At 53.6% G+C, this 26,842-nt stretch overlaps 4 protein-coding genes across 18 annotated transcripts in view; 2 read left to right on the top strand and 2 right to left on the bottom strand.

Moving 5' to 3' along the window:
- Positions 1-1,510: 1,510 nt before the first annotated feature.
- Frs3 (fibroblast growth factor receptor substrate 3) lies at positions 1,511-18,522 on the bottom strand. Of its 2 annotated transcripts, none has more exons than XM_052745549.1 (7): positions 18,148-18,522; positions 10,083-10,226; positions 8,489-8,577; positions 7,581-7,767; positions 4,407-4,568; positions 3,453-3,604; positions 1,511-2,868 (listed from the first exon to the last, which is right to left on the bottom strand). In XM_052745549.1, the coding sequence occupies exons 3-7, from the start codon at positions 8,552-8,554 to the stop codon at positions 1,954-1,956; spliced, it is 1,482 nt and encodes a 493-aa protein (XP_052601509.1). In that variant the 5' UTR covers positions 8,555-8,577; positions 10,083-10,226; positions 18,148-18,522; the 3' UTR covers positions 1,511-1,953. The 2 variants fall into 2 exon arrangements, with proteins under 2 accessions (XP_052601509.1, XP_052601508.1); XM_052745548.1 differs by lacking the exon at positions 18,148-18,522 and adding an exon at positions 11,731-11,802.
- On the top strand, positions 10,313-18,945 carry Prickle4 (prickle planar cell polarity protein 4). Of its 3 annotated transcripts, none has more exons than XM_052745552.1 (7): positions 10,313-11,405; positions 14,559-14,704; positions 15,805-15,912; positions 16,574-16,711; positions 16,992-17,195; positions 17,763-17,964; positions 18,405-18,945. In XM_052745552.1, exons 2-7 carry the CDS (start codon positions 14,573-14,575, stop codon positions 18,719-18,721), a joined length of 1,101 nt encoding a protein of 366 aa, XP_052601512.1. In that variant the 5' UTR covers positions 10,313-11,405; positions 14,559-14,572; the 3' UTR covers positions 18,722-18,945. The 3 variants fall into 3 exon arrangements, with proteins under 3 accessions (XP_052601512.1, XP_052601511.1, XP_052601513.1); XM_052745551.1 differs by lacking the exon at positions 10,313-11,405 and adding an exon at positions 12,243-12,528; XM_052745553.1 differs by lacking the exon at positions 10,313-11,405 and adding an exon at positions 12,561-13,154.
- Tomm6 (translocase of outer mitochondrial membrane 6) lies at positions 18,850-20,673 on the top strand. The gene is made up of 3 exons (XM_052745558.1): positions 18,850-19,290; positions 20,110-20,210; positions 20,391-20,673. Exons 1-2 carry the CDS (start codon positions 19,163-19,165, stop codon positions 20,204-20,206), a joined length of 225 nt encoding a protein of 74 aa, XP_052601518.1. The 5' UTR covers positions 18,850-19,162; the 3' UTR covers positions 20,207-20,210; positions 20,391-20,673.
- The window catches only part of Usp49 (ubiquitin specific peptidase 49), an 80,474-nt gene continuing 74,305 nt past the window's right edge, over positions 20,674-26,842 (bottom strand). For 11 of the 12 annotated variants that reach the window (XM_052745537.1, XM_052745542.1, XM_052745535.1 and 8 more), the window contains one exon: positions 20,674-26,842. In XM_052745537.1, the coding sequence (XP_052601497.1) occupies positions 26,552-26,842 (291 nt within the window). In that variant the 3' untranslated portion in view covers positions 20,674-26,551. The other variant, XM_052745546.1, reaches the window with a different exon arrangement.

The following is a 26,842-nucleotide window of genomic DNA, read 5'->3' as shown; positions in this document are numbered from 1 at the left end:
AGTGGCAGAGCCAGGGACAGAATCTGGTCTCCTGACTACAGCAGCCTCTGGCCACCCCTCGGCAGTGTGGAGGAATCTGGAGGACTGGGGGTGTAGTTCAGCATGGACTGTTTGCCCTGGGTTCCATTCCCACAGGGGTAGAGGGAGAGAAGAGAAAAAGGGCAAGAGACGAGGGGAGGGGGGAAGCCAGTCTGTCGGCATGGACCCCTAACTGTTCAAGTGTGGCTAGGGTCCCAAGGCCTGATCCTGGCACAGCCCTATCTCCTCCACCCTGTCCCCCTGGGCCTCAATTGACCTTCCTGTGTATAGACACAAGCCCTCCTGACTGGAAGCCGCAAGAACAGAGGTGTGTGCTGGAGGACACAGGAGTGGAGGCTGCAGAGGCCAGGAACACTGCCACAGTGCCCAAGTGAGTCTGTTCTGCAGAGTTATCCTCCGGTTCAGAGATCAACAGGGCGGAGGAGGGAGAAGGGTCTGTGGCCAGCAGCTCCTGGGTAAGGCAGCAGTCTGCTCTTGGACCCTGCTGGGCCCCGCTTGAGGGGCCTCTCTCAATCCTGCTGCTGTGACCAGCCCTCCTTGTCCATTTAGAAAGTGTAAGTAACATCCATGGTCAGGAGGGCGTTCTCAGTCTACTCCCCACACAGAAGAGGCCCAAGAAAAGAGGCCAGACAGAGGCAGAGGGAAGACAGTGAGCCCCATCCTGGACTGCTGCCTTGGCGAAGAGGGCCACATGCTCCCTGCACAGGACAGGGAGCTGGCACACAAAACGCGCCCAGAGAAAAGGACCGGCTATAGGTCTTGGGCAAACTGGCTCTCATCCTCTCTTAGGCTTCAGGGAGGGGGCACAAACTGCCTGAGGAAGAATGGAGTCCCTGCCACAAGAGGGCACCAGGTGGCCTGAGTGATGGGGTTTGGCAGGAGGTCTGCTTGGCCTGCTGGGCCTGCTGGGCTTGAAGAGTGGTAGAGACCCCAGGGTGCCCCACCTGGGGTGGTTCTCCAGGAAAGCCTTGAACGACAACTTGAAAAGCTAGTCACCTGTCATATGGTTTTCCTTGGGCTATTTCTGGGATTTTAGCAGAATCCTGTGTGAAGGTTCTGGCCTGGGCTCAGCTGTGCTGGGTGTATCTGAGGAGAAGCTGTGGTCTACCTTTGGGCCAACATACTAAGAGATGGCAGTAGTCCCTAGGGCTTCCCTGAGGGGCTGCAGAGGAGTCTTGGGAAATGGTTCTCCTCCTCTCCCTGGTCCAGGCTAGCCTGTGAGGTGAGTTTCATCTCCAGGAGCCTTCTCCATCTGGGCTCCCAGCAATGGGGTCTTGTTTGCAAGAGCTCGTCCATCCCCGGCAACTCTAAGTTTTATGCTGGGGTTTCTTCGAGAAGAAACAGCAATGACCACAGACTTCCCAACAGCCCTGGACTGGCCAGAATGAAGGCCCTCTCTCTGAGGCCTGCCCGGTCCGCTCTCTAGACCCCTGCCAGGAGAGACAGCACAACTGACCGCTCTCACTGAGGCGGAATTTAAAAATAATTATATTAATAATAAATATGTTAAGTTACATTTAAACAATAAATAGAAAAATAAACTGATAAATAAAATCATCAGGTACAAAATGTTTCAAAACTCCAACCAAGAAGAAAAAAAGAAAAAAGAAAAGAAGAAAACACACACAGACAGACAGACAGACAGCTGACAGACTAGACAAATGGACATTTGGGAAGGGTGCAAATGCAACCTTGGGAACCCTTCACAGTTCACACCCTGGCCCCCTCCCTCCAGCTCACCCGCTCCCCTCCCCAGCTCGGGGAGCTGGACTCTCAGTGGCTGACGTCTTTGGGGACTCCAGCAATGCAGGGAAACATCTGGTCCACCCGCGTCTTCTGCCAAGCGGCGTGAGTCCTGGGCTGCTGGGTGAGGTGGAGGTCCCCCTGCAGGAGCAGAGGCAGGTGGAGACGGGTCTACAGAGGCAGGTCGGTGCTGTTGTGCCGAGTCTTCCTGACAGTGCCGTCATCTTGGGGCAGAGCCCTCTGCAGGTTGGACATGGCCACGGTCTTCTTGAGGTCAATCACGGCATAGGAGTCTGAGCTGCGAGCAGGGTGTGGGGTGGGTCCAGGAGCTCCAGATACCGAGGGGTTCTGGGACCCCTTGGGACGGTCTGTGCCCCAGCCCTTAAGCTCCACCTGGATGTAGTTGAGCTGCCTTGAGGGCTCAGGGCCTGGCCGGCGGAAATCAAAGTTGAAGACCCTTGGGGAGCCTCGGCGGCGGCGGGTCAGTGGGACAGGGAAGCTGCTGTGGCTACGGGCAGAGGCCCTGGTGCTGGTGGGTTTCTGTAGTGGGGTTTCATCCTCCTCACCATCGGGGAAGCCATTTGAGGATGGTGTAAGTCCATCCCTGGAGTCCCCATCATCCCCAGCCTCCCCGCCCAGCTGCTGGACTTGGCTCTCCCACACAGGGGGAAGCGGGGGAAGGTTCTCATAGTGCAGCAGGGCAGCCCGACGGTGGGCCAGGCCACTCCACCCTGGCTCCTCCGGGCTCAGTCTCCAGCCAGCCCCTGGCCGCAGGCTCCCGCTGACATTCTCGTAGGTGCATTTGGGCTGGGCTGGGCACTCAGAAGGACCTTCGTTGTTGTTGTGATGGGGAGGGTCGTGCATGCTGGGGCAGAGGCTCTGACACTTCATCACCTGCCGCCGAGCAGGGGTGGGGCCCAACACAAACTTGACCTGCCCTGGTTGCAAGAACACCTGTGGGTCCCGTTGGTCGGAACCCCGGGTCTGTGGTGGAAAGGGTGCCCGGCCCTCAGGCAGTGGCTGCAGGCAGTGGCGACTCCTGCGGTGGTCTTCTTCGCCAGTGGGTGTGTTGACATAGGTGTGGGACTGCAGGGGAAAGAAGTCAAGTCAAACAGTGTATTCAAGGACTGGGAGGAAGGGGAAGGCAGAGGGACAGCATGAGAGAGGACAGGAAAAGAGCCAGTTTCTTCTGCTGCCTCCAGGTTCCTTCTCCATCTGGGCTCCCAGCAATGGGGTCTTGTTTTGCAAGAGCTCGTCCATCCCTGACAACTGTAAGTTTTATGCTGGGGTTTCTTCGAGAAGAAACAGCAATGACCACAGACTTCACAACAGCCCTGGATTGGCCAGAATGAAGGCCCTCTCTCTGAGGCCTGCCCGTTCTGCTCCCAACACGCTGCCACCCTTCTGGGGTAGAAAGGGGCCCACTGAGTTTCTGTTCCTTCCCACAATCTTTCCTAGGCTCCATCCTGTGGGAGCCCACAGAGGCTTCCTAGTAAGACCTCCCGAAGCTATCCTGTGTCTCTGTCTTTCTCTCCATCTACGTCTATATTTCTATCGAATACTTCCTCATTCCTCTCTCTTCCCCCCAAGAACCCTTCCACAGGTCGGAGCTGGACTCCCACGAATTCCCACACCATCCCCACCTACAGTGCAGCCCACCACGTGCACACCTGCTCATCGGAGCCAATGAGGGTGTGGGTGGACTCTTCTCCAAGCGAGGAGTGTCGCAGGCCGCTTGTGGAGGGTCGGCGGGGAGCGGAGAACCGTGTGCTCTCTCCAGGGCAGCCAGGGCAGCCATTGGAGAGGCTGGAGACAGTGTAGCCTAGAGGTGGCAGGCAAGGGGAGAGGTATGGGAATCACTTGACAATCATTTACAATCACATGCACACATTTGTGGGGGGCCTTGCAACTCTCAAGGCCCCTATTGTGACTAACCACACTGAACTGGAAGTCCTTCATTCTCCTTTACCTCTGCAATCGAACCCTGCCCTGCCTTGTGAAGCCATCAGGAGGCTAACCCAGTCTCCTACTCTATCACAGCCTTCCTTTAAACACTGAAGGTACACCTGTCACCACCCCTGGACCATCCCATGACCCCAGTCAAGTTTTGCCAGTGAGCACCACAGAAACTCCACAAACACAGGGGCCATTTCTATCCCTTCTGGTCCTCACAGCCCAGGCCAGAGAACGCAGAGCAATAGCAGCTGTGCGGTCTGACTCAGTAACCCAGCAAGCACAGACTGTGGGAACCTCTACACAGTCATGGCCAGAGAGGGCTGCACCCACAAGCCAGGAGAGGTGCATGCTGTATGTAACCCAGCCCAGGAGACAGAAGGAGGAAGCAAAAAGCTCCAGACTGCTGTTTCTATGGCAACCCAACGTCTTCCTGTCTGCTCCTCAACCATTAGTCGACCCAAGGCCCAGGACTCTGCAGCTCCAGCTTGAGTCACCCAATTGGCCCTGCCCAGGGCTGATCCATCCTCAGGAATGGTTCTGATGATGGCTGAACGTCCAGAAAAGCTGGCTCAATCCAGCTGTCCCCTACCTGCTAGCTTGACTTGGGCCTCCTAGACTTGTGCTCATGAGTATATACACTAGGGTTCCTGGGGTGGGGGTCTCCTCACCAGTGGGCTGTGAGGGCCCTCGAGGGAGGTCGAGCTCTTGGGGGTGGCTGTTACGTGTGATGATGACAGGCTCTTCCATCACGTTGATGCTGTTACATTGCATGAGGTCCTGCAGCAGGTTGAAGATTTCCTCTGCCCGTGAGCACTTGAAAGCAAAGATCCCTGGAGAAGGCAAAAAGGTAATGAGGCTCCTCCCACCCCTGATTGACTAGTCAAAAGGAACCATCCCTGACTCCAGTCCCACACTGGTGCTTCTCCCTTCCTGAGCGTTTGTCCCAGGGGCATCCCAGAACCCCAGACGGGGGAAACCCAAAGCATCTGGCTCCTCCACTACCCACTACTATCATCCCAAGACCCAGCACTGCAGCCATATTCTCCAAGGTACAGATGTTTTCATAAGGATGGATGCCTTCTGGGGTGAGGGAAACCACAGAGAGTTGCCCTATCTTCCTGTTCCTACCACTCCCTGCCCCTCAGGAAAAGTAAGCTTCATCCAGCAAGTAGCCAAATCCACCTCACGGCTCTCTAAGGACAGTTGGGTCTGACCTACTCCCAGATCATTCACAGAACATTCAGCCCAAAGGCTAGTCAGAAAGCAAAGGCCTCCTGTCTCTGCACACAGGTCACTCACAGAGCTTGGGTTCTTGTGCAAAAAGAAAAGATGGGCAGAGCTGAAGAGAGACAGGGCAAGGCAGTCCTGTGGCTCCTGAGTGCAGCTGGCCTTTTAAGCCCTTCCAAGTCCAGTCTGTCCCCAAAGTGGGAGGACTGGGCTGAGCACCTGGAATTCAATGGCTCTGAAGATGCTAGCCTGGAGCTCTGTAACACAGGATCACGGGATTCAGGAGAAGCTACAGGGACACCTTATGCACACATCCACGGCAATGGTAGACATTACCAGGTATGGCACCACACACTCACAGTTAGTCACAAAGTTCAGGGCTAGCCTGAGCTACCCATTAAAACTCTGTCTCAAAAAACCAGGAGGAGGGGTGGAATTTATGGTAAAACGTTTGCCTCGCACATACAGGCTCTGGGTTTAACCCTCAGCACACAGTCACATAATGATAAATACAGTTAAATGGGAACATGGACAATGAACACTGTATTACCATTACAATGTTCTCCATTAGCCCTAGCATAGGGTAACACAAGTTTGTAGAAACAGAATGAGAACGATGGGGAGGAAAGAAAGGGCTATCCCGGCAGGAAACGTAAAAGCTGGAAAAGACACAAAGAGGCAGCGACACCTGCTGTGATCCCAGCACTGGGACGGACCGGACACTTGAGTCTGGAGACCAGTGAAGGCCATATATAACAAGACCATCACGAAAGGGGTGGGTGCGGGAGAGGGAGGGGAGGGAGGGAGGGAGGGAAGGAGGGAGGAGGGTGTGTGGGGGGAGCGGGGGGAGGGGGGGTCAGAGAAAGCCTGGTATCGGGAGAAGCCCTGCACTGGGAACTAGGACAAGCCGTTTCAGGTGCCAAGCGTCGATCAACCTCACCAGGAGCAAGACTGCCCCGCCTCACCTCTCTGCTCACATGCCATGCTTTCCTGTACCCAGGAACTACAGGGATGAGGGGAGGGGGAAGGGCCTCACAACAGGCAACCCGGAGACTCACTGGTTTGTCGCTGTCTCAGGAGAGACACTGATCTCCTCTACCTCTGCTCACCTGCAGCACAATCCTAAGGACTCCTTGTGCTGAGCCACATCTGGACCTAACAGGCAAGCCCAGACCTAATGGAGCAACCTTCTGCCCCCGACCTTGGCTGCAGAGGGCACATGTCAGGGATCCAGTGCACTCCACTGCTGCCCTGATCTCGGCTGCAGAGGGCACATGTCAGGGATCCAGTGCACTCCACTGCTGCCCTGATCTCGGCTGCAGAGGGCACATGTCAGGGATCCAGTGCACTCCACTGCCGCCCCAACCTCGGCTGCAGAGGGCACATGTCAGGGATCCAGTGCACTCCACTGCTGCCCTGACCTCGGCTGCAGAGGGCACATGTCAGGGATCCAGTGCCTTCCACTGCCCACAGGTGATGGCAGACAAAGGTCGGGCTCTTGAAGGTTAATCTGTATACGAGAGACCCAAGATCCTGTTTCCCCAGATCTCCATCCCAAGCCAGTCAGTCCAGAGCACCCAGTCTTCCACCTGACCCCTCTTCACTGTGTATGGGCAGGGGGTATAACATGGTAGCACACCCAGTCTCCCACCTGACCCCTCTTCACTGTATATGGGCAGGGGGCATGACATGGTAGCACACCCAGTCTCCCACCTGACCCCTCTTCACTGTATATGGGCAGGGGGCATGACATGGTAGCACACCCAGTCTCCCACCTGACCCCTCTTCACTGTATATGGGCAGGGGGCATGACATGGTAGCACACCCAGTCTCCCACCTGACCCCTCTTCACTGTATATGGGCAGGGGGCATGACATGGTAGCACACCCAGTCTCCCACCTGACCCCTCTTCACTGTGTATGGGCAGGGGGTATGACATGGTAGCACACCCAGTCTCCCACCTGACCCCTCTTCACTGTATATGGGCAGGGGGTATGACATGGTAGCACACCCAGTCTCCCACCTGACCCCTCTTCACTATGTATGGGCCCAGGGGGTATGACATGGTAGCACACCCAGTCTCCCACCTGACCCCTCTTTACTGTGTATGGGCAGGGGGCATGACATGGTAGCACACCCAGTCTCCCACCTGACCCCTCTTCACTGTGTATGGGCAGGGGGCATGACATGGTAGCACACCCAGTCTCCCACCTGACCCCTCTTCACTATGTATGGGCCCAGGGGGTATGACATGGCAGCTCAGAAGGTGTTTTCCTTAGCGCAAGGGCAGCGGGACCCTGGAACCATGGCACCAATGGGAAGAGTGGTTTGTCTTTCCTAGGTAGGCTCTGGCCTAGGAGCACTGGCTACTTCATGGATTGTGCAACAAGTGTTCCCACAAAGGCTCCCAGGAGGAACAGCAGTGACTGAGGAGTGGAGAGTACTGGTCTGGGTCCATGTGATTCTCATAAAACAGGCTGTGGGCCCCTGGCTGGGCTTTTCCCTGCTCTGAACACCACCACTAAGTCTGATGTCTGAGGGCAGGATGTTAAGGGCCGTTCTCCAATTCTATAACCAATCCACGTCCCTGTCCTGGAGGCAGAGCGGGTACTCACCCTGGCCCGTCTGACAGCGGCGGCCACTCTCAAAGGAGAAGAGGTTGGAGTCATAACCATAGCGTCGCAGGCAGAGGTAAGGCCAGCGCACGGCTTCCCGCTGATGCAGGTGCAGCACCAGCTCACTCTGGGTGAGCTCCATCACCCCCGAGCCCAGCTCCACCCCTTCATCATCCACGTTTGTCACCTGGAGGGAGAGGGGAGCCAGGGTCAGTAGAGAACCCGGGAAGTCGGAGCCACTGGGAGGCAGTGTCCTGCAGGGCTAGGGCCAGGAGACTGAGCTGCTCTTAGCCTTACCACAGGTACCTGGCTCCCTTGGGTCACACAGAGCAGTGCCACGGCTCATGACAGTTCTCTGTCATTTGCACAGACAGCAAGGAGGTTGTTGACCTCCAAGGCCAGGTGGCTAGCTGTTCAATGTTCAAGGACTTCCTGGGGCTCAATACTTAAAGGCCAGGATGTCCACGAGGAAGACTTGCTGACAGGCCCAAGGCAGAACAAATACAGCCAGCCTCCAACCTCCAACTGTGCAAGCCTGCCGAGGGCTCCCTCTCCAGTCGGGAAGGAGAAACACTGGCCCCCAGAAACCCCAGTGTGAGGAGAAGGCACCTCCTAGGGGATGTGCGAGCTAAGGTTCAGTGAAACACCACTATGGTTTCTTTGGGGGATGCATGCTCTCTTTAAAACACATTATTCTTGGTGGTAAGGGGTGGGGAGCGTAGAGAACCAAAAATAAAAAAGAAAGCTTAGCACCCCCCCCCCCCCAAACTACCTCAGAAGCCAGAGCCAAGCACAAGGCGCCTTAATGAGTCCCGGACCACAGCCTGTTCTCTCCCCTTCCCTAGAGATACCGGAGGCCTAAACTGAGCAGGCCACTGGGAACTCAGGTGGGGCGAGGCTCTGGGTACCTTGAACTTGGTAGGGTGGTTGTGTGGCACGCTGTCTCTGTCCAGGCAGCTACAGCAGCTCCCCATGGTGTCAGAGCAGCCTATCCACCCTAGGGAGAGACAGGGATGAGCAGGTCACCAGTACCCCCGCCAAGCAGCCCTCAGCAGAACACTGCACGGTGAGCATGTCCTCTGGCCGAGAGGCCGCGTGACACAGACACACCCTGAGGGAATCCTCTCTCAATCCACAGCCAAACACGCTTGGGGTAAACATTAATTCAAGTTACAAAGAGTTAAGAATTCCTGCAGTGGGGGGACGGCAAGCTTCTCAGAGGTTAACGGTCAGTCTGGCCCTGGAAAACACACGGGATTCTGACCCGTGGAGTGATATGGATGGAGTCTTGAGCTGGAAAGGCAGCATGGCTGTGACAGGGCTCGGGGAGTGGCTGCCTCCGCGGTATGACGGCCTGAGGTCCTCATTTGGATTCACCAAACACGGTATCACTTGGGTGTTCCAGACACCATCTTGGTACTTTCTCTTTTCCTCATTTTCACCAACCCATTCCACTCCGTCCATGCTCTATCTTTCCTCCCTTGCCCCACCCCACTATCCACCGGAAATTAGTATTTCTGATATTCTCTTCAAGTAAACTGTTGCTACACTATGATCATAAAACACAGTGAGCCGGGTGGTGGTGGCGCACGCCTTTAATTGCAGCACTAGGGAGGCAGAGCCAGGCGGATCTCTCTGAGTTCAAGACCAGTCTGGTCTACAGAGTGAGATCCAGGAGAGGCTCCAAAGCTACACAGAGAAACCCTGTCTCAAAAAACCAAAAGATAAAACAAAACAACAACAAAACCAAACCACCACCACCACCACCACCACCACCACCACCACCACCACCACCGCCACCATCGAGAACAAACCCACCCTTAATGACTGAACCCTGGAACTCACAGCGATCTTCTTGTCTCTACTTTCCATGTGCTGGGGGTAAGAGCGCATACTACCAGGCTGGGCTCAAACTAGCATGATTTTTTTAAAACCTTGATTAGGCATTTCTTCACTGAGGAAAAAAAAATGTTGGGACTGAGCATGTAGCTCAGGGGTAGATACTTTATATGAGGCACCAGATTCAATTCCCAGCACTCCAAAACTAAAACAACTAACAAAATGCTGAGTTTTCTTCCCAAAGACCAAGTGAGATTAGAGACCTTAGCCAGCTTTTCCCTTCAGGATACTGGTAATTGGATGACATGTCTCGACAGACAGGTTTCTGCCTTAATATGGAGAGGAAACCACTCAGACCTTTGTGACCTGAGGGAACAAGAAATACTTGGACAGATCCCAACAAGAGGTTTTGTTGTTGTTTTGGTCTTGTGTGGGAACTCCAATCCCGTTCTCCGCGCTCGCTACACAAGTGTTCTGCTGTGGAGGGACACTCTAGGCCCAGCCAGCAGTTTAAAGAGGTTCACTTTGCTGCAAAAAGCCATGAGGCTGTGGATTATCCAGTAACTTCTGCTGCTGTGGAAGAACCTGGAACAACCCGTTGACCTGTTCCCTACATTCCTCCCAAGACACTCTCCAAGAGTGACACCTAGTCCCAGTTCTTACCTCACCCAGGCCATTGGGGAGCCGACCATGGGAGGGGCATGGGGAAGGATTCCCACTTTACTCCCCTCGTCCTTGGTGGGATGTCATGGCAAAGAGTCTGCAGAGAAGTCACCTGGATCCCTGTGGGTCACACCTGGGGCTCACCTAGCACAGGAGACAGAAACCAGACATTAATGGAAACCTATCCTCAGCCCCAACTCTTCATGAAACACTTATCAGCGTATCCCACCTGCATTATCTGGTCTGGGTCCTAATGGGTCCTAGGTCCTACTAGAAAGACCAATGAACCCATATCTCAGACGAAAGGACCACCAATTCTCAGCCCGAGGACCAATGACGAGGAACTCTCCACTGAAGTCCCCTGTGAATCCTGGTACAAGTACCACTCTGACCATCATCTGACCGTGCAGAGAATTTTAATCCTACAAAAAGTTTTCTTTCTCAGAGCAATATAACAATATGCTAGTTCAGTAAAAGCACCTGTTTAAGACTGAAAACCAACGTTCTAGAATGTTTTGTTGCTATGACATATCTGGGTGTGGGGGGGGGGCTCTGTCATTCTCCCTCCACCATCTCTAACTTCTGCCCCCCTCTTTGAGGAAATATCCGCAACTATGGGAGTTCTAGTTGAAGTAACTTCCAGAAGTAGGTATTAATAAAGAAAGCACTTCCCATTTGAAAGCTGGACTTTCTGTTCCTATTGTCAGAAAGGCCAGTTACAACAAGAGGCAGATTTTCAGATTATTTGAGCTCCAGGTAGATGAATCAACAAACCAGGACTCAGAGGAAAACTCTTGAAATCCCTCCTTTCTGTTCCAGTACTTCCCAGTGTTCCCCCACCAGCCCTGCACCCCCTGCGCAACTCTTAGGTAAAAGAACCCCACATTCTTGGTCTGGCTAATTCTTTGGAAGGAGGAAGCAGGCTGAAGGGTGTGTGTGCAGGCTAAAGGCAGGTACTGAAAAGACCGTGGGGGCTTAAACTATCAACAGGGTGTTGGGAAGGGATGTGAAGCCAAGAGCTACTGGATGCACAATGGGGGAGGGGGGTGCACCTTTCCGACTCCCAGATATCAACACATTATTAGATAACCCACTGAGTGGGATTACATTGGGTGGGGCGGGGAGGCTCCGGTCTGAGGTAGGTAGGATTGGGAGCAGGCATTAGATGGAGGTATGAGGTCTGAAAATGTATACGAAGCCTTGGGAGAAGATGGGCAAGGATTCTGATTCGGGCATGGTGCAGAGAGAATGAAAAGGCTGAGGAATTTCAGGACGGTGACTGCGGAAGCCTTTGGGCCACTGAGGGGAGAACGAGATGTGTCTGTGGGTATTTCAGGGGGTTGGGAGAGTGAGTGCGGGGAGGGCGGTGGTTCTGCCGGATCCTGGAGACCCGAAGGTGTAACCAGGGGGAGGGGAGAGGGTGGGGTCTGGGGAGCGAAAGGCAGAACTGGTTACAGGTTTTCTAGCTACCCAGACGGACTGCGGAGGTCGCGGCCGCGCTCCGAGCCTGCATCCCCGCCCCCAGCCCCCGGGTCCGCCGCTAGCCCGCCCGCTTGGGGCTTTCTCGGGTAGGAGCGGAGACTGCGGCGAGGCACGACACGGCCTCGGTAGAGCCGCCTGGTCCCCGCCCCGCCGCGCCCCGACTCACATCGCCCCGCTGCCCGGGCGGCGCCGGGCCCCGCTCCCGGGTCCCGCTGCAGCAGCCGCCGCCCGCCCGCCCGCCCGCAGCTAAGGCCTCCCGCCCCGCCCCGCCCCGCTCCCGCGGGGTCGGAGGTCGCCGGCTGCACCAACGAGACGCTGCGGGCCGGCCGACCCGAGCGGGGGCGACCGGCAGGCAGCCTAGAAGGTCCCTTTGGAGGACTTTGCAGTCGGGGGCAGAGAGCATGCGCAGACGCCAGAGGGCGCTCGGGGCCTGGGACTCCCGAGGGGCGTGGCCTGTCTTGAGAAGGGGCCGGGCGCGGGGTGGGGCGGGGACCCGAGGGACCGGCAGTCTCCCAAGCAGAAGAGAGTCACGAAAGATAGCGGAGCGGAGGACTGAAGCGGGGCAGGCTTCGGAATCCCGGAGGGAAAGGAGCGAGGGACCGCTGGGGACGGAGGGGGCGGGGCTGAGGCCGGGGGCGGGGCTGAGGCCGGGGGCGGGGCTGAGGCCGGGGGCGGGGGCTGAGGTCGGGGGCGGGCCGAGAGGTTCCGACCCTTGGCGGCTCGGCGGTGGTGCATCGCGTCGCCTAGTCCATGGAAACCTGCGCCCTTCCCGCCCTGAGACCCGCGAGCGCCTTCCTCAGGCTGCAGCACCCATTTGGTCGGGACCACTGGGGCCGTGGCCGGACGTCGGGTCCCTCCAGAACGGCGCGGGCGCTTGCACTTGGCCACTCTGAGACCCCTGCCGGAGAGTCTTTGAGTCCCCACTCCTAAACCAGCAGCTAGACAGGGACCCCAAGCGAACTCGGTAAGCACACGTCGAGCCTCCGCCCCGCGGGTGCACCTGCAAAGTCCTAGGGAAACTTTGGGGCTCTGTCGAGAGGCCACTTTATGAAAATGTACACGCCCCTCCCTTTTCCCTCTGGTTCAGGGACACCTTCCCGTGTCTACTGCTCTCCAGTCCCTGGGGCCTCTGGGGCTCATCCTTCCAAGAATAGGTGTTGTTTGGGGAGGCCGAACCCCTGAGCTTGGTTGCATCTGGGGCGAGAGGCGGGAGCCAGTGTTTGGCCTGTTTTTACCTGAAAGGAGAGAGGAGGGAATTATGAGAGGAAACCAGCATATTAGTAAGAGGGGGTCCAATGGTAGCTGGAGATGAATTAGGTTGCTCTGTGGCAGGGGACAGGAAGGTTGATGGGTAGAGGTCTGATTTCTGATAGTTATTTCTGTGCCAGACAGTTCCATGCAAACTAGAGCTAATCTGGAAGAGAGTACAAGTCCCCTTCTGGGGCCCCAGGAACCACCCCCTCCCTTGTTAATGGAGCTGAAACAGTGCCGCTAAGGGGTGTGGCTGTTCCTACCCCTGAGTGTGGACAGTCCATTCTGGCCACCTTCCACAGGAAACCTGACCTGGGGGGACTAACAGGAAGGAAGCAGGTGGGTGTGGAGCCAGGAAGGAGGGAAGGGTGGTACTGGACATCTGAAGGGGGACTGAAGGGGTGTTTAGAATTGGGAGGCGCTCTGATGGTTATAAAGGAAACCTGCACAACACCCCAAAGCCTAGTGATTTACTGTTGGTCCTCCTGAGCCTAGCTGCTGCTCTGAGGTAGATTACATCCCAAATCCCCAAAAACTTAGCCTTCTAGTTTGCTCATTGGTCAATGGATTGGTTGATGGTTGGTTTTTCAACTGTAAAACCGTTTAGACGAAACTGCTTCAATGGACTGTAAGAATGGACCGTATTATGGAAATTTCTAGAATAGTCACCGACACTGAATAAACATAGAAGTTTGCTCTGGCTATCACCATCCCACACAACCCAACCCTTCACCCAGAATACATGCACATGAACCCTGTTCTCTCTGGTTACATTTGTTGCTCACTAGCCCACACACGACCTCATCGAGAGCAGGGACCATCTTTTCGCTACTTCAATAGTCCCACCCAAAGACACTGTGACCCCACTTTAACTGTGGCTAAAGAGGTACACGAGGACTATCCACTAACACTGCTGTTATAAAGCTGGGTGTGGTGGTCCATGCCTTGCACTTCTGCACTTTGGAGGTCCAGGCAGGAGGATCAGGAGTTCAAGGCTAGCCTTGGTTGCTATGACACCCTACCTTGTATTGCTTTAAAGGCAGGTGGTATAGCTTGGTGGAAGAGGGCTTGCCTGGTTTGTGGCAGGCTGTGGGTTTGATCACAGAGAATGAGTGGACAAGTTTTCTTGTACCTTTGAGGCATTTAGACTAGATGAGGAAACACTGGGCTCCTTTGAGCACTCAGCAGGGAGAATCGGTGCAGGCCAGAGAAGCTGAGGAAAGTTCCTGGTGAGGAGGCTTCAGCCAGGCTCCAAAAGTGCATAGCTGGAAACAGGCGGCCTGAGTAGGGTGTAGTGAGGAGGCAGGTGTGTGGAGGGAGGGAGGGAGGGAGGGTTCACTGAGGAACCTTGGGAAGACTGGGAAGGTGAGTAGGAGAGGTCCAGCCTGCCCAGAGGCTCACGAGAGAGCAAAATGGTCCCTTGAATGTGGCCCCCCTCTTCTGCGACACCCAGCTTTGCAAGACCCAAGAATTTTGAACTTCACAAACCCAGGGGCTCAAAGATCTGACTTTGCCACTTATCAGCTGTTTGACCTTGGGTATCTATCAGTGCTCTCTGAACCCCAGCCTGGCCATCTGTAAAATGGGGACAATGCCACCCGAGTCCCCTGGCCATTGACAGGCCTGTGCGACAGCACTCGTAGAGCGCTTTGCATTGCCTGGCATGCTGGGAAGCGCTTTGCATTGCCTGGCATGCTGGGAAGACAGACACACTGAAGGAGGTGTCCCTGTGCTTTTCTTCAGGCAGACCGCCACCAATGTCAGTTCAGGATTCTGACTGCTCCCTCCAACAGGACAGCCCTATGTTCAGGGAGCCAGATCCACCCGTCAACTCAGATGGTGACTCAGGCCACCAGCCAGTGGAGGGCTATGAGGAAACCTCTGTTCAGGTAGGAGACCCACTCTTTCTGAGACCACCATCCTATCAGCCTCTGGCCCCCATTCGCCTTCTATCAACCAGGAGATAGTCTGCATTTTTCTTTCTGTTTAAAAAAAACAAACAACAACAACAACAAAAAACCCAGCCAAACCTTTATTAGCCAGGTGTGGTGTGCACACCTTTAGTCTCAGTACTTAGGAGGCAGATGCAGGCAGATCTCTGTGAGTACAAGGCCAGCCTGGTCTATATATTGAGTATCAAGTTCCAGGCTACCTGGGGCTACAGAGAGACACCGTCTCAAACCAAACAAACAACCAAGAAAACCTAAGCTTGGTTAAATACTTAGTGTGTGTGTGTGTGTGTGTGTGTGTGTGTGTGTGTGTGTGTGTGTGTGTGTGTTCCGTGTTGACGTGTGGAGTCTGAGGACAACCTGTAGGAGTCAGCTCTGTTCTTCCACTGTGTGGGGCCAGAGGAGCCAACTCGGGCTGAGCCACCCTGCTGTTCCCTGTCCCTCTCCCCCACTTTGAGGCAGGATCTTGTTTTTCAGCACTTTCAGTCCTCCTGCCTCAGCCTCCCACTGGGTGGGACTGTCGGGATGCACACCCCCTCAGCTCTGCCTAACTCTGTAGACCTGTTCTCCTCTCAGGAATTCATTCCTGCAAACCCAGAGCCCCCCTCCTCGGTCTGTCTGAGTCGTCAGGGACTGGCCCCAGGGAGTGAGTGAATGGGAGAGCTTCAAATACATGGAGTGGGGTTTGGGGGTTCCTTCCAGGCAGACCACAGATCAGGAGTGGACCTACTGTGCCTTTTTTCTTTTTTTTGGTTTTTTTTGAGACAGGGTTTCTCTTCGTAGCCCTGGCTGTCCTGGAACTCAGTCTGTGGACCAGGCTCAAACTCACAGAGATCCACCTGCCTCTGCCTCCTGAGTTCTGGGATCAAAGGCATGCACCACCACGCCCAGCTGACCTACTGTTCTTGCTTAGTGACAGACAGGAAGGGTTCCCCTCCAAGTGGAGAGGGGCGCTTGGGAGTTGCTATAGATGGAGGGAAAGTGATAAGGACAAGGAAGGGGGAAACCTAGCCCCCCTTTCTCCTCCTGTCTCTCCTCAGGTTCCTCCAGGCTCAAGCCTGGGCCCGCCTTGCCTGGATATCAGCCAAGCCTCAAACTGGCCTGGGTTTCGGACCCTTCTTCAGCAGCTTCCTCCACAGGACAGTGATGTGCGTCACTCCTCTGGTTCCCCTCTCTCCTCCTTCGCTCTCTCTCCACACCTTGTTACGTACTGTGTAGAAAGAGTCTTGGTCTAGGATTCAGGAGACAGGACTAAAAGGCCCAGTTCTGCCAGCAGCTGGAGGAAATAATTCCCTGTAGCTTGAGTTCCCACACCTAATAACAGGTACAGTAATACGTGTTCTGCCTGTCACAGTGATTAGCTCAAGAGCAAATGGGAAAATGGACATGAAACGGCATTTGAAATCAAGAATGGAATGCACAAATGTAGAAATATGGTTGTTTAGTATTTATTGAGGCCCCACCACGTGCAGGTGAAAGGCTTACAGTTTACTAGGGGAGGCAAGACAATCTATGAAGCGGAGAAAACAGAAGTCAAAGTGATACTGAGGTCTAGCTCAATGGGGACCAGAGCCACTGTATCTGTCTGGTGATGGTACTAAGTGTTATGTGGCCCTGAGTGACGGCCATCTCCTGGCACACAGTGAACTAAGTCCTTAATTGTGTTCTCTTCCCTCCCTCCTGAGCACGTCCACTGTTCTGTCCCAAGGTCCTGTCACCTCCCTCTGATCCAGCATCTAAGCCTTAGAGAACCTTGCATCCTATTGGTGCGCTGACCGAGGTCTGGGTGCTCGGGGCCTGTTTCTGCAGGAGCGCTACTGTCTGGCCCTAGGGGAGGAGGAACTGGCCCAACTGCGACTCTTCTGTGCCCAGCGGAAGCAGAAATCCCTAGGGCAGGGGGTGGCCCGCCTGCTACCTCCCAAGCTTGAAGGACACACCTGTGAGAAGGTAGGGAGTGTCTCTCCCTTCTCCGCCCCGAGCCTCCCCTTCTTCCACCCTTTGCTCTTTCACTTCTGCGGCAAGGGTTTTGGGAGTTTAGTGGAGAAATGTTTTCAGGATCAGTGATTTGGTAAATGTTAAGGAAAGGGGAAAGCCAGGTTTGGGGAGTTGGCCTCTGTGGTGGACATGGGCCTGTAGCACAATACGAACAACCAGATTGGGGGTTGTGGTTGAGGAGCCATGAGAGAAGCGGCTTCTGACCAGCCCAGTGCCTCCTCTACTTTGGCAGTGCAAGAAGCTGCTGAATCCAGGAGAGTATGGGGTGTTTGCGGCCAGGGCTGGTGAGCGGTGCTGCTGGCACAGACCTTGTTTTGCTTGCCAGGCCTGTGGTCAGGCCCTGATAAACCTCATCTACTTTTACCACGATGGGCATCTCTACTGTGGCCGCCATCATGCAGAGCTCTTGCGACCTCGATGTCCTGCTTGTGACCAGGTAGAGCACCCAGGGGAGACATTAGGGTAATGCTTCCCTGGGGAAGCAATGCGGGCGCAGGGAACACCTTCCCAGGCTGTAAGGTCTCCTAAAAGAAGTGGGAAACAGGGTAGAGAGCACTAGGAAATAGCCAGGGCCACTCTCTTGCCCTGTGTTCTCTCTCGAGCTCCGGGCATGTGGGACCTGCTGCCTTTACCGCTGCTCTCCCCCCAGTGCAAGCAGAGGTCCTTAAATTAGTTTGGACTCAGAACATTTCTAGATTCTTGAATATTTGTCTCATCACTATGCCGATGCTCAGTGCGGAGCTTGAACATGCTAGAAAGATTCTAACATAACGTTAAAGACAGTAGGAGCCTTGGGACAGGAGTCAGGGAAGCTCTGGGGCCCAACTTCTGGCCGTACCACCTGCTACGTAGAGGATCCGGCCACAGCCAGTCACCCTCCCTGAATCCAAGAATGACAAAGTACTCCAATCGTTAATGGATATAAGGCGTCGTTATTGGGTGGATGAATGAATGAATGAATGAATGAGTGAAGGAATCAATCGTTTTCCTCAACCTCTCCCAGCTGATCTTCTCTCAGCGCTGCACCGAGGCCGAGGGACGGCGCTGGCACGAGAACCACTTCTGCTGCCAAGACTGCGCCGGGCCTCTGGGTGCAGGACGTTATGCCCTGCCCGGGGGCAGTCCCTGCTGCCCCAGCTGCTTCGCCAGCCGCTACCAGAGTGCAGGCTCTAGCTCAGGGGCACTGGAAGGGCAGGCGTCCCTTGGTAAAGGAGGGGACGGTGCAGATCTAAAGGGGGAGGGGCGGCGGCTTAGGCTAAACATAGAAGGGGGTAATCTCCCGGGTCGGAACCCCTGGTCCCATCCCCATGCTGTCCTGCCCACTCCAGCAGCGCCCCGTCCTCCCACCGCAACCCCCAGACGCGAGCAACGGGGCCCGTAGCTCTCACCGCGCGTCCCTGGCCTGCGCGCTCCGAAGGCCTCCTGAACCCACCCGGCGGGGCTGCAGCGCCAGACTCGCTCCCGGGCGGGGGACGCGGTCGCCCACTGGTGGACGGAGGCGGGGGCCCCTGGGGAAGGCGGGCGGCAGCGGCGGCGCGCACGGCACAGCCTGGGGCGGGGCGGGAGGCTGCACGCAGCCCTGGCCCGCCTCTAGCACTGGGACTTGGGGGCTCTGAGATGGGCATCTCTAACCGGTCCGAAACAGGGGAAACAAGACCCGATCCAAGCATCAGCTGGAACTGTGCCTCCTCGGATGACAAAATCACCTCCCGAGCTGCGCTTCCCTCTACAGTCGCCAGCCCCACCCTAGAAACACCGAGCCGGGCGTCCAAAAGGCAGGACCGCCCACAGACGCCCAGAAACCCCAAAGAGGACAGCCCCTGCCCCACCTGCTCCTCTTCCTCTGAGTCGGAACCCGAAGGTTTTTTCTTCGGCCAGCGCCTTCCAGGTCCCTGGAAGACCCCGGAGAACCTCCAGGCAGATGACAGAGACATCTCCAGGAAGCACTGCACCATTTGTTAGTGGCGCGGCCCAGAGATCAGGGTAGTGGCATGGGGGACCTGTGAAGCAGGATAACAAGACTGTGCTGTGTAAAAGACCCGAGACTGAAGGCAGGCACGCGCTCTAACCTGAAGAAAACTTTCTTGGGGACACACCACTACCCAGAACTTCCTGGGTGAGCTAGCCCCTATCCCCACGGGCTGGGATAGCCCCACCCGTAAACTAACGGAGTGGTGGAACAGCACGGTAACAGGCTCCAGGCACCGGGAGGTGGGGCAGCAAGCAGGGGCTCCACCTCCGGCCTGGATTTCAAGTTCTCTGAACTGGTGGAAGCGCCGCCGGGGGCGGGCCTTCTCGCTTGTTACCACCGGCCGGCGGAAGTGCAGGGTCGGAAGTTGCGCGATCGACCTGCGCCGACTCTGTGCGCCGCGCGCAGCCTGTGCGGAGGTGCTCGGTGCTGTTATGGCTTCTAGTGGGGTGACGGTGAGCGCCTCCGGCTCGGCCAACGAGGCCCCCGAGGTTCCAGACAACGTAGGAGACTGGCTCCGCGGCGTCTACCGCTTCGCCACCGATCGGAACGACTTCCGGAGGTAACCGAGGCTGGCTTCTCTCTGGCCCTCATAAACTTGCATTTCCCTTCCTGGTGAGGCTGGCATTCCCAGGGGTTTTACCTCACTGACAACATAGTGGTCTCATGGTGTCTTTTGTGTTTTGTTGAGGCCGTAGGCTCAGAAAATGTTCTGGTGGCAAAAGAATCTGTCACGTGGCTCTCAAGGTATATAGAATGTCGCCCTGGGCTGTAGCGATGGCTCAGCGGGTGAAAGCGTTTGCTGCCAAGCCTGAGGACGTGAATTCGATCCCCGGGACCCTGCAAGGTGGAAGGAGATACCAACTCCTGCGGGCTGTACTCGGACCTCCGCACTTGCACTGTGTCAACATGCACGATCGCACACATACACACAAATTAATGTAATATTTTTAAAAAGTCACCCTAGTCGGGTGGTGGTGGCGCACGCCTTTAATCCCAGCACTCCAGCAGAGGTAGGTGGAGCTCAGGGAGTTCAAGGCCAGCCTGGTCTACAGAGCGAGTTCCAGGACAGCCAGGACTACATGAGAAACCCTGTCTCGAACCCCCCGCCCCCCCAAAAAAGCCACCCTGACCTAGGAAGCAGGGAAGAGGTTGCCAACGCATAAACAGGTGTTTTAGCCCTGGAAGAGTGCTAAGTTGGCTCTGCTTGTGCTAGGAATAGATGTAAACTCCAAATCGTCACGTGCATATTGGGCGACAAACCATTGTATCAAGTGTCAATCATCACTCCGAAAGGCGGTGCTGAGGGGAAACTTCCCATGGTATGTCATTAGCTTCTTGGGACTCTGTGACTTCAGTGTTAAGTATATTCTCTACCCAGGAACTTGATCCTCAATTTGGGACTCTTTGCCGCCGGAGTGTGGCTGGCCAGGAACCTGAGTGACATTGACTTGATGGCCCCTCAGCCCGGGGTGTAGCCACGTAAGCACTTAACTCTCCGTCTCTGCCTGTTTCGGGGCGGGGGGGGGGGGGGTTCCTAAAAGATGAGGCTAGCAATAGTAGCAGAGACTTGGTGTAAATCCTCACCCTTGGATTTCTAGGAGAAAGCAGTTTTCTTTTTGTGTTTTCCCATTTTTAATACCACCTGTTATCTGGTTGCAGATAATGGAATTCCTGTGTTGTACTCAAGCTTCCCAAGACAGCCTGCTGTCTTGGACCACGAGATACTACCCTGGTGGCAGCTGAAGTTGACAGCTCTCCTTGTCTGAACCTCCACCCCACCCCTCCACCCCTGGGCAGCCCCCAGCTTCAGCTGAGATGTTGCTTCTGCACAGTTCTGTGTGCAGTTCCCAAGTTTCTGCAGAGGGTGATCTTTGCCCTTGTCCTGAGGAGTAGTGATGGTTCTTGAAAAAAATATTTCAAATAAAGCCTGCACACAAAGACAGACGTTTTATTTTTTTAATAAGAAACTTCTTTCAAAACCAAGGTGTAAAAAGTCAGGTTTACAAAAATCAAAAAACATGATTTGTATTTCACACTCAAGAGACAGGAATGAGCCCCAAACACAGATTGTAATGGAGATGTTTTGCCTCTTTTTAAAAGAGAGAAAAGGAAAAAAAAAGCAATTGAAAGGGAACCACCTACTCCACAGGGATGCAGACCTGCTACAAAGCCGATTCTCAGCCTTCTTCTGTTGAGCAGTCCTAGGGGAAGCCATTTGGTGGTGTTTGGTATTTGAATTCACTGGGTGGGTTTTTCCAGGCACTAGGGAGGCACTGTTGTTGGGACAGATTTGGTGGCAGGAGAGGGCACTGACGTGTGGGTGGAGGCAAACTCGTTAGTGGGCGCGGGGGAGCAGCTTCCTACCCAAGGTTAATGCCAGTGCCACTGTCGGGTGGTCTCGAGCACGAGCCAGTGTGGGAAGAATCCTGTGGCCATGAGATGAGGTGGTGCTAGAAATAGGCTCTCCATAGCTTTCTTTAGTCAATTTACTGGGCATTTAAAAATAAATACTGCTTTTATGTGCCAAGGCCCCTTCGGAGCTGGTCTTGATGACGGCATGAGTGAGGAAGGGTCAGTGTGACTGGGCCACAGCTGCATGACCATGAGAGAGTTACTTCTTGTCCCTTTCCTAGATCTGCAGATTAAATCTCATTCAGTCAGTTCCTGGGGCCTAGGAGCATAGCTCACTGCAGAAAACTCATGAATTTGACCTCCAAACACCCACCAAAAGAAAGGGGGGGGCAATTGAGAAAGTTTTGCTTGTTTTGTTTTTTGAGGGAGGGTATCTGTAGCCCAGGCTGGCCTCAAACTTAACTACATAGCTGAAGATGGCCTTGAACTTCTTATCTTGTTGCCTGAACCAACCAATTGTTAGGATTACGGGTGTGCTATATACTGTGCCTGGTTTTATGTGGTGCTGGGGTCAAACTCTGAGCTTCAGGCTTGCCAGGCAAGCACTCTACTGAGCTACATGCCTAGCCATATATGGGGTGGGGATTGCCATTTTCTTGTGAATGCTTATCAGGTAGAACCTGTGAGATGTGATGACTAGGAGAAACTATAAGTAAATTCAGGCCTAGAATTGGCTTAACATGAATCAAGAGTCTAGAATTTATTCTGAGTCACAGATACTCTGAAGTTTGTTTTAGAGAACATTAAGAGACCTGGGCCTCATGGCACACAATCCCAGAGCCTGTGGACCTCTGAGGCCAGTGTGGTCTACATAGTAAGTTCGAGACTAGCCAGGGCTACACAGTGAGACCATGCCTTAAAAGAAAGGGTGGGATGGGGGGGGGGGGGGATGACGACAACGATGCAGGGTCATGAATATGAATACAAGGATAAGGCTTGGGTTTGAAGCCATTACTTCCAATGCCCGCAAGGTGATGAGGAAGCGGCTTTCTAAGCCGTATGACAGACGCAGACCCCCACATGACCTTGGCTAAGCTCGGAAATAGCAGCCTGATTTTTTTTTTTCCACAGAATGAAACCTTAAAGTATGCTATATGATCCTATAACTGAGTAGTTCTATTTAGTTAAAAAAAAATTTCTGTGTTGAAACCAGAATCTAGACAGAATTAAGACATGATAGCTTTCAAAAGTATAATTGAAATGAAATTTCATTCCACATTTAAGGTATAATTTCAAGTAACGTTTACTGTTGCTTTTTGAAGCCATAATGCTGGTTTGGCAGTTTCATTTAAACTGGGTTAGCGGAGCTGGATGGAGCCCATGCCTCAAGCACGCTAGCTAAGTGCTCTAGAAATGAGCTCTTCGCCAGCAGCTAGCTGTATTTTAAATGAAACATGCCAGCATAAGTATGGACAGAGCTGACAAAAGGGACTGCTCGCCTCACAGCTGCTAAGCTACGGTGTGTTAGAGCCAGGTGTGAGTTGACAAGCACACAGAGGTTCAAGTGATAGCTCTGGACTGAGCAGGTAGGGTTGTGGAGGAGCCAAGCTCACAGTCCTGAGAAGGCGCTTTAGCACCGACAAAAAGAGAACCACCGAGAGACCCACACTTAGCTGGTGAAAAACCAAGTGACCCTGGGAAATTTCGCCCCAAAGATATAACTCTTCACCTAAATAGTCCAGGAACTAGGCTGAGGGACCCAGTTTCCAAGTGTGCTTTGAATGGTGAGCTTGTCAACACCTTTGGGGAAGTCCCACAAGCTCAGCAGGAAACTTCTGGTTGGAGTGAAAGAACCAGACTCTGAACAGACAGCCCTAACTCAACAGACTGGTCTTGCTACCTTCCACAGTCACCTACCACCATCCCAGTTGCATCTGCCCAGGAAGTCTTGAGGGTGGCGGTGACAGGGACATCATTTTTGCATCACTCACTCTGCATATTACACAGTGTACTGGTTTGTCTTACAATCTTGAGGTTCACATGTAGGGGATTATTTCCTACACTGCTTCCTGATGGTCTGTGCAGAAGGACTCTAGAATTGACGAAGATTCCACTGCTCTTGATTGCCTAGCCTCAGTCATGGTTTTGCTAAAGGCTTTTCTGATCATTTGGCTCTCCCAACTAGCTGGAAACCCTTCCACACATAAGCTGCAACCCCAGATAGGGATGTGAGACACATTCAGGAAAGGGTCACCTTCCAGAAAAGGCTAGCATTAATGTTTGGCATATACAAGAGGCAAAGAACAACAACAGTGTATGTTGGTTGCCTTGAAAGACAGCCATTTGATGGATGATTACAAATACAGTCATGGACAGTGAAACTCTAGAACTTGCTGGTAAGAACAATTTGCATTTATACACAAGAGATTAGAATGTTCTATAAAATCTGATAGCACATATCCTTTAAACACTACAGAGCCATCTGCCACTTGACATAACAAAAGGAACCCTGCCCCTTAACTTGTCAATCGCATGCAATCCATAATTAAGTACAAGGCACCAAATTTTATGAATTGTATAAAATTAGTTTACAAAGCTTTATCAGTAAAACAAATTTCAGATCTCCCTTGCCCCCCCCCACCCCCCCACCCTCAGCCCCAAGTTTTCATTCTGCACTACTGTCAACCACCTCACAGCTTACTCTGGACACTGCCAACCAGTCCACCTCATTGGTTCTTCCCCTGAATGTGGATGGAGCTGAAGGCATAGCCAGAGCAGGGAACTCGTACATTGTGAACAAAAATAAACTCTGCTGTTGAGTCCATAGGACGCATGAACACTTCTACAGTTTCCAATTTTATTCATGACATTTTTAGAGACATCTAGAAGTTCTTCACCATGTGGCACTGCCCTCCCATTTCAGCCAGAGGGGCTGGTTAAAGCTGGCAAGAGCTCTGCCTGCCATTTGAGGAGAGCTGCAGTTCCTGGCTGCCAAAGGTATCCCTGCTACTTTTGCATTAGCACGGGCGCCGCTCTTGGAGGCAGCCACAAGCATGAGGGCCAGGCTAGACTGAGGTAAGAAATTGTTTTTGAGGGCTGGGGTGTATTCATCTTGGCTGGCTATAGTGGTAAGTAAACACACCAGCCAATTACAAAGGGTTCACAGAGAAACTGCTGCTGGAAGAGCAGCACCTGGCATTTGACCTGGAGCCAACTAGTCAAGGTCTATCTGTTCCTTCTTCTCTTTAGAATGTTTCAGTGTGATGTAACTACACAGCCCTCTGCTTTGGCTGTGCAGACACCAGAGGCAGAAGACGGCACAGCACAGCAGCCCAGACACAGTGCACAGTGCTTCTGCCACAGAGACCTCCTTAAGCACCAACTCCCTAACTCATGCTGCTGCTTCTGGGGCCTGAGGTGGCAGCTGTGGCTGCAGTGGCACCTTCAGGAGGGTGGTTCAGTGGACACAGCTGGTTTCAGGGCAACCCATTTGAAGTGATTTCATTAATCTCATGTGTGGGTGTTCAGGTCAGCCAAACATTTATTTTATTTATTTCCCTAACTTGCTTACCAGTCTTGCTGATAGTTGCCATAAGACCTTTTTTAAAAAATGAATTAGAACCTTCTAATTTTCCTTTAAGTGTTTATATTGATTAATGTTTCCCCCTCTGGACAGACAGATATGTATTCATTGCCTCCAAGTTCTCTCTGTTTCTAGAGTAAACAACACAGGGTTTAAGAGGAGCTGCAATCCAGTCTTGTTTCCTTTTTCACTCTCAATGGTTTGTTATTCTTGTTTTTCAGACAGGGTCTCACAGTGTAGCCTCAAACTCATAATCCTCCTGCCTCAGCCTAGCAAGTGCTGGCCTCCCAGGTGTACCAGCACACTTGGCTTTGTTTTTGAATGGGCTTTCCTACCATGGTAATAAATCATCACCATCATGCATCTTGGTAATGTGGACCTCAGGGTACAGCTTTATATCAACCTCAGGCAGCATGGGCAACCGGGACACTTTAAAACAGTGTCCAGGAGAGGAGCAGGCCACGCAAAGCTCACAAAATAGCCCGCAGTAGACAGTAAAAACCAAACAGCACAAAAATGCTATACATTATCGCTTCCAAATAAAAGCTAAGTACAGAAACCTCACAGTGTTGTAAAAAAGCAAGTTTAAATCTAGCCATACCATCCCTGTCAGGGGAGCCATTTTCTGTCTGATTTTTTTCTATGTCTCAGTAATGTCTGGCAGGCCTGCCGGAGGGAGAGCTCATCTCAGATGAGGGCAGCAGGAACGGCTACAGATGTGCCTGGGAAACCGTGCCTCCTTCAGCCTCACTGCCCCTGTTCCCCACCCCTTAAACTCCCTCCCTGTCTGCTCCCTTCAAGTGACCACATGAACACCAGCTACTTATTCACGGGAGAGGCTGTGGGCACTGCAGAGGCCACTACAAGAGAATGAGGGTCTGTAGTGCCTCTGTCTGGACACTCCAACTCCATTTAGAAGTGGAGCGAATTTGAAAGAGGTGTTTTTACTAATAGCAGAGTAAAAGGAGTCTCACTGTACCCTCGTAGACTGAGGGCAGGTGGCCAGAGCAGCAGGCAAGAATAAGTAGCAGAGTGGGAAGAGAACAGGCAAGGGTTATGAGCAAGAGCTAGACACACAGTCCCTAGGGAAGCGAAAGCTCCCAAACCTTGTGAGCACCAATGTGTTAGGTGCAGGAGAGCACAGAGGAGACCCTAGGGGCAGCAGGCATTGGGACAACCCCCATTAACCCTCACTGAATTCTGAGAAGGCTTCTGACCACTGACCCAAAGACCAATCTGGACAAAACCATGTGCTGGCTCCAGACCCGAGCCAGGCTCCTGCTCCAGGACTCGGGGAGTCCGGAGCCTCCATGGCTTCACATGCACAGACCAAGCATGCACTGGTTCAGGCCCCCTCTTCTCACCAGTGCAGAGTGAGGAGGTGCCAGCAGCCGCTTGGGAGAAGCCCAGCTCTGAAAGCCTTCTTCCAACTGGCCATGGGGACGTCTGCTCCATGCCCCTCACTCCACTCTCCAACTGTTCTCTCCTAAAAAAGGAAGCTTGCAAGCTGTATCCCTGATGGTTACCACTTTTGTGCGAATAAATCCTGTGACTTTACCTTCCACTTCGGAACCAATCCTTCCCACCGGCTGTCAGCCCGGGGCCTCCTCATGTACTCTGCAGTGCCGCAAGGAGGTTCTGATTAGTGGGGACTTGTGACAGAGAGAAGACATTCATGGCTGCTCTCCTGGCTGGATGACCACTTGACCCCTTCCCCTGCCCCCACCCCAGGTCCCTCTATTATCCAGAAGCAACTGACAAAAGAATCTTCATAGAAGTTACTCCTTTAGATTTGTTTTATGAAAGGAGGGAATTTCCAAATGTTTTCAAAAGACAGTGACTACCAACTTTTTGACAGGGCAGGAATCACCTGGCATTGTCTTCTCTAGGCCCAGTGAGGCAAACCCAGTAACCTGTTACTACGTAGGGCAAGCCTTCTTACCCACGAGGAAAAATGTAAGGACATTTGGATGCATGCCTCCCAGTCAAGGGAATGTGTAAGTTCTGCCTTCGTCCTTGCTGCTCGACTGCACCTGAGCTCGGAGTTGGGGTTCTGAAAGTCTTGCACTGCCCTGAACTGTTCTTCGAGTGTAAAAAAGGATGTAGGCCTGGGTTTTGCACACTTCCTCGACACTGCATACATCCAGCTTTGAGTCATTGCAGTGGACCCAGAAAC

This window comes from Peromyscus californicus, unplaced genomic scaffold, assembly GCF_007827085.1.
Source record: "Peromyscus californicus insignis strain IS unplaced genomic scaffold, ASM782708v3 Scaffold_19__1_contigs__length_69161282, whole genome shotgun sequence".
In the NCBI taxonomy this organism is placed as follows: domain Eukaryota; kingdom Metazoa; phylum Chordata; class Mammalia; order Rodentia; family Cricetidae; genus Peromyscus; species Peromyscus californicus.
Note: the sequence above shows the minus strand (reverse complement) of the source record. Positions and strands in the feature narration are given on the sequence as shown.

Excerpts from the sequence above, each read along its gene's own strand:
- Frs3 (XM_052745549.1), bottom strand. The coding sequence starts at position 8,554 with ATGGGGAGCTGCTGTAGCTGCCTGGACAGAGACAGCGTGCCACACAAC. Across the intron at positions 4,569-7,580 it reads CCGCTGTCAGACGGGCCAGG|GGATCTTTGCTTTCAAGTGC; the intron begins GTGAGTACCCGC and ends TGCCTTCTCCAG. Across the intron at positions 3,605-4,406 it reads AGGGCCCTCACAGCCCACTG|GCTACACTGTCTCCAGCCTC; the intron begins GTGAGGAGACCC and ends TGCCACCTCTAG.
- Prickle4 (XM_052745552.1), top strand. The coding sequence starts at position 14,573 with ATGTCAGTTCAGGATTCTGACTGCTCCCTCCAACAGGACAGCCCTATG. Across the intron at positions 14,705-15,804 it reads ATGAGGAAACCTCTGTTCAG|GTTCCTCCAGGCTCAAGCCT; the intron begins GTAGGAGACCCA and ends GTCTCTCCTCAG. Across the intron at positions 16,712-16,991 it reads AAGGACACACCTGTGAGAAG|TGCAAGAAGCTGCTGAATCC; the intron begins GTAGGGAGTGTC and ends CTACTTTGGCAG.
- Tomm6 (XM_052745558.1), top strand. The coding sequence starts at position 19,163 with ATGGCTTCTAGTGGGGTGACGGTGAGCGCCTCCGGCTCGGCCAACGAG. Across the intron at positions 19,291-20,109 it reads GATCGGAACGACTTCCGGAG|GAACTTGATCCTCAATTTGG; the intron begins GTAACCGAGGCT and ends TTCTCTACCCAG.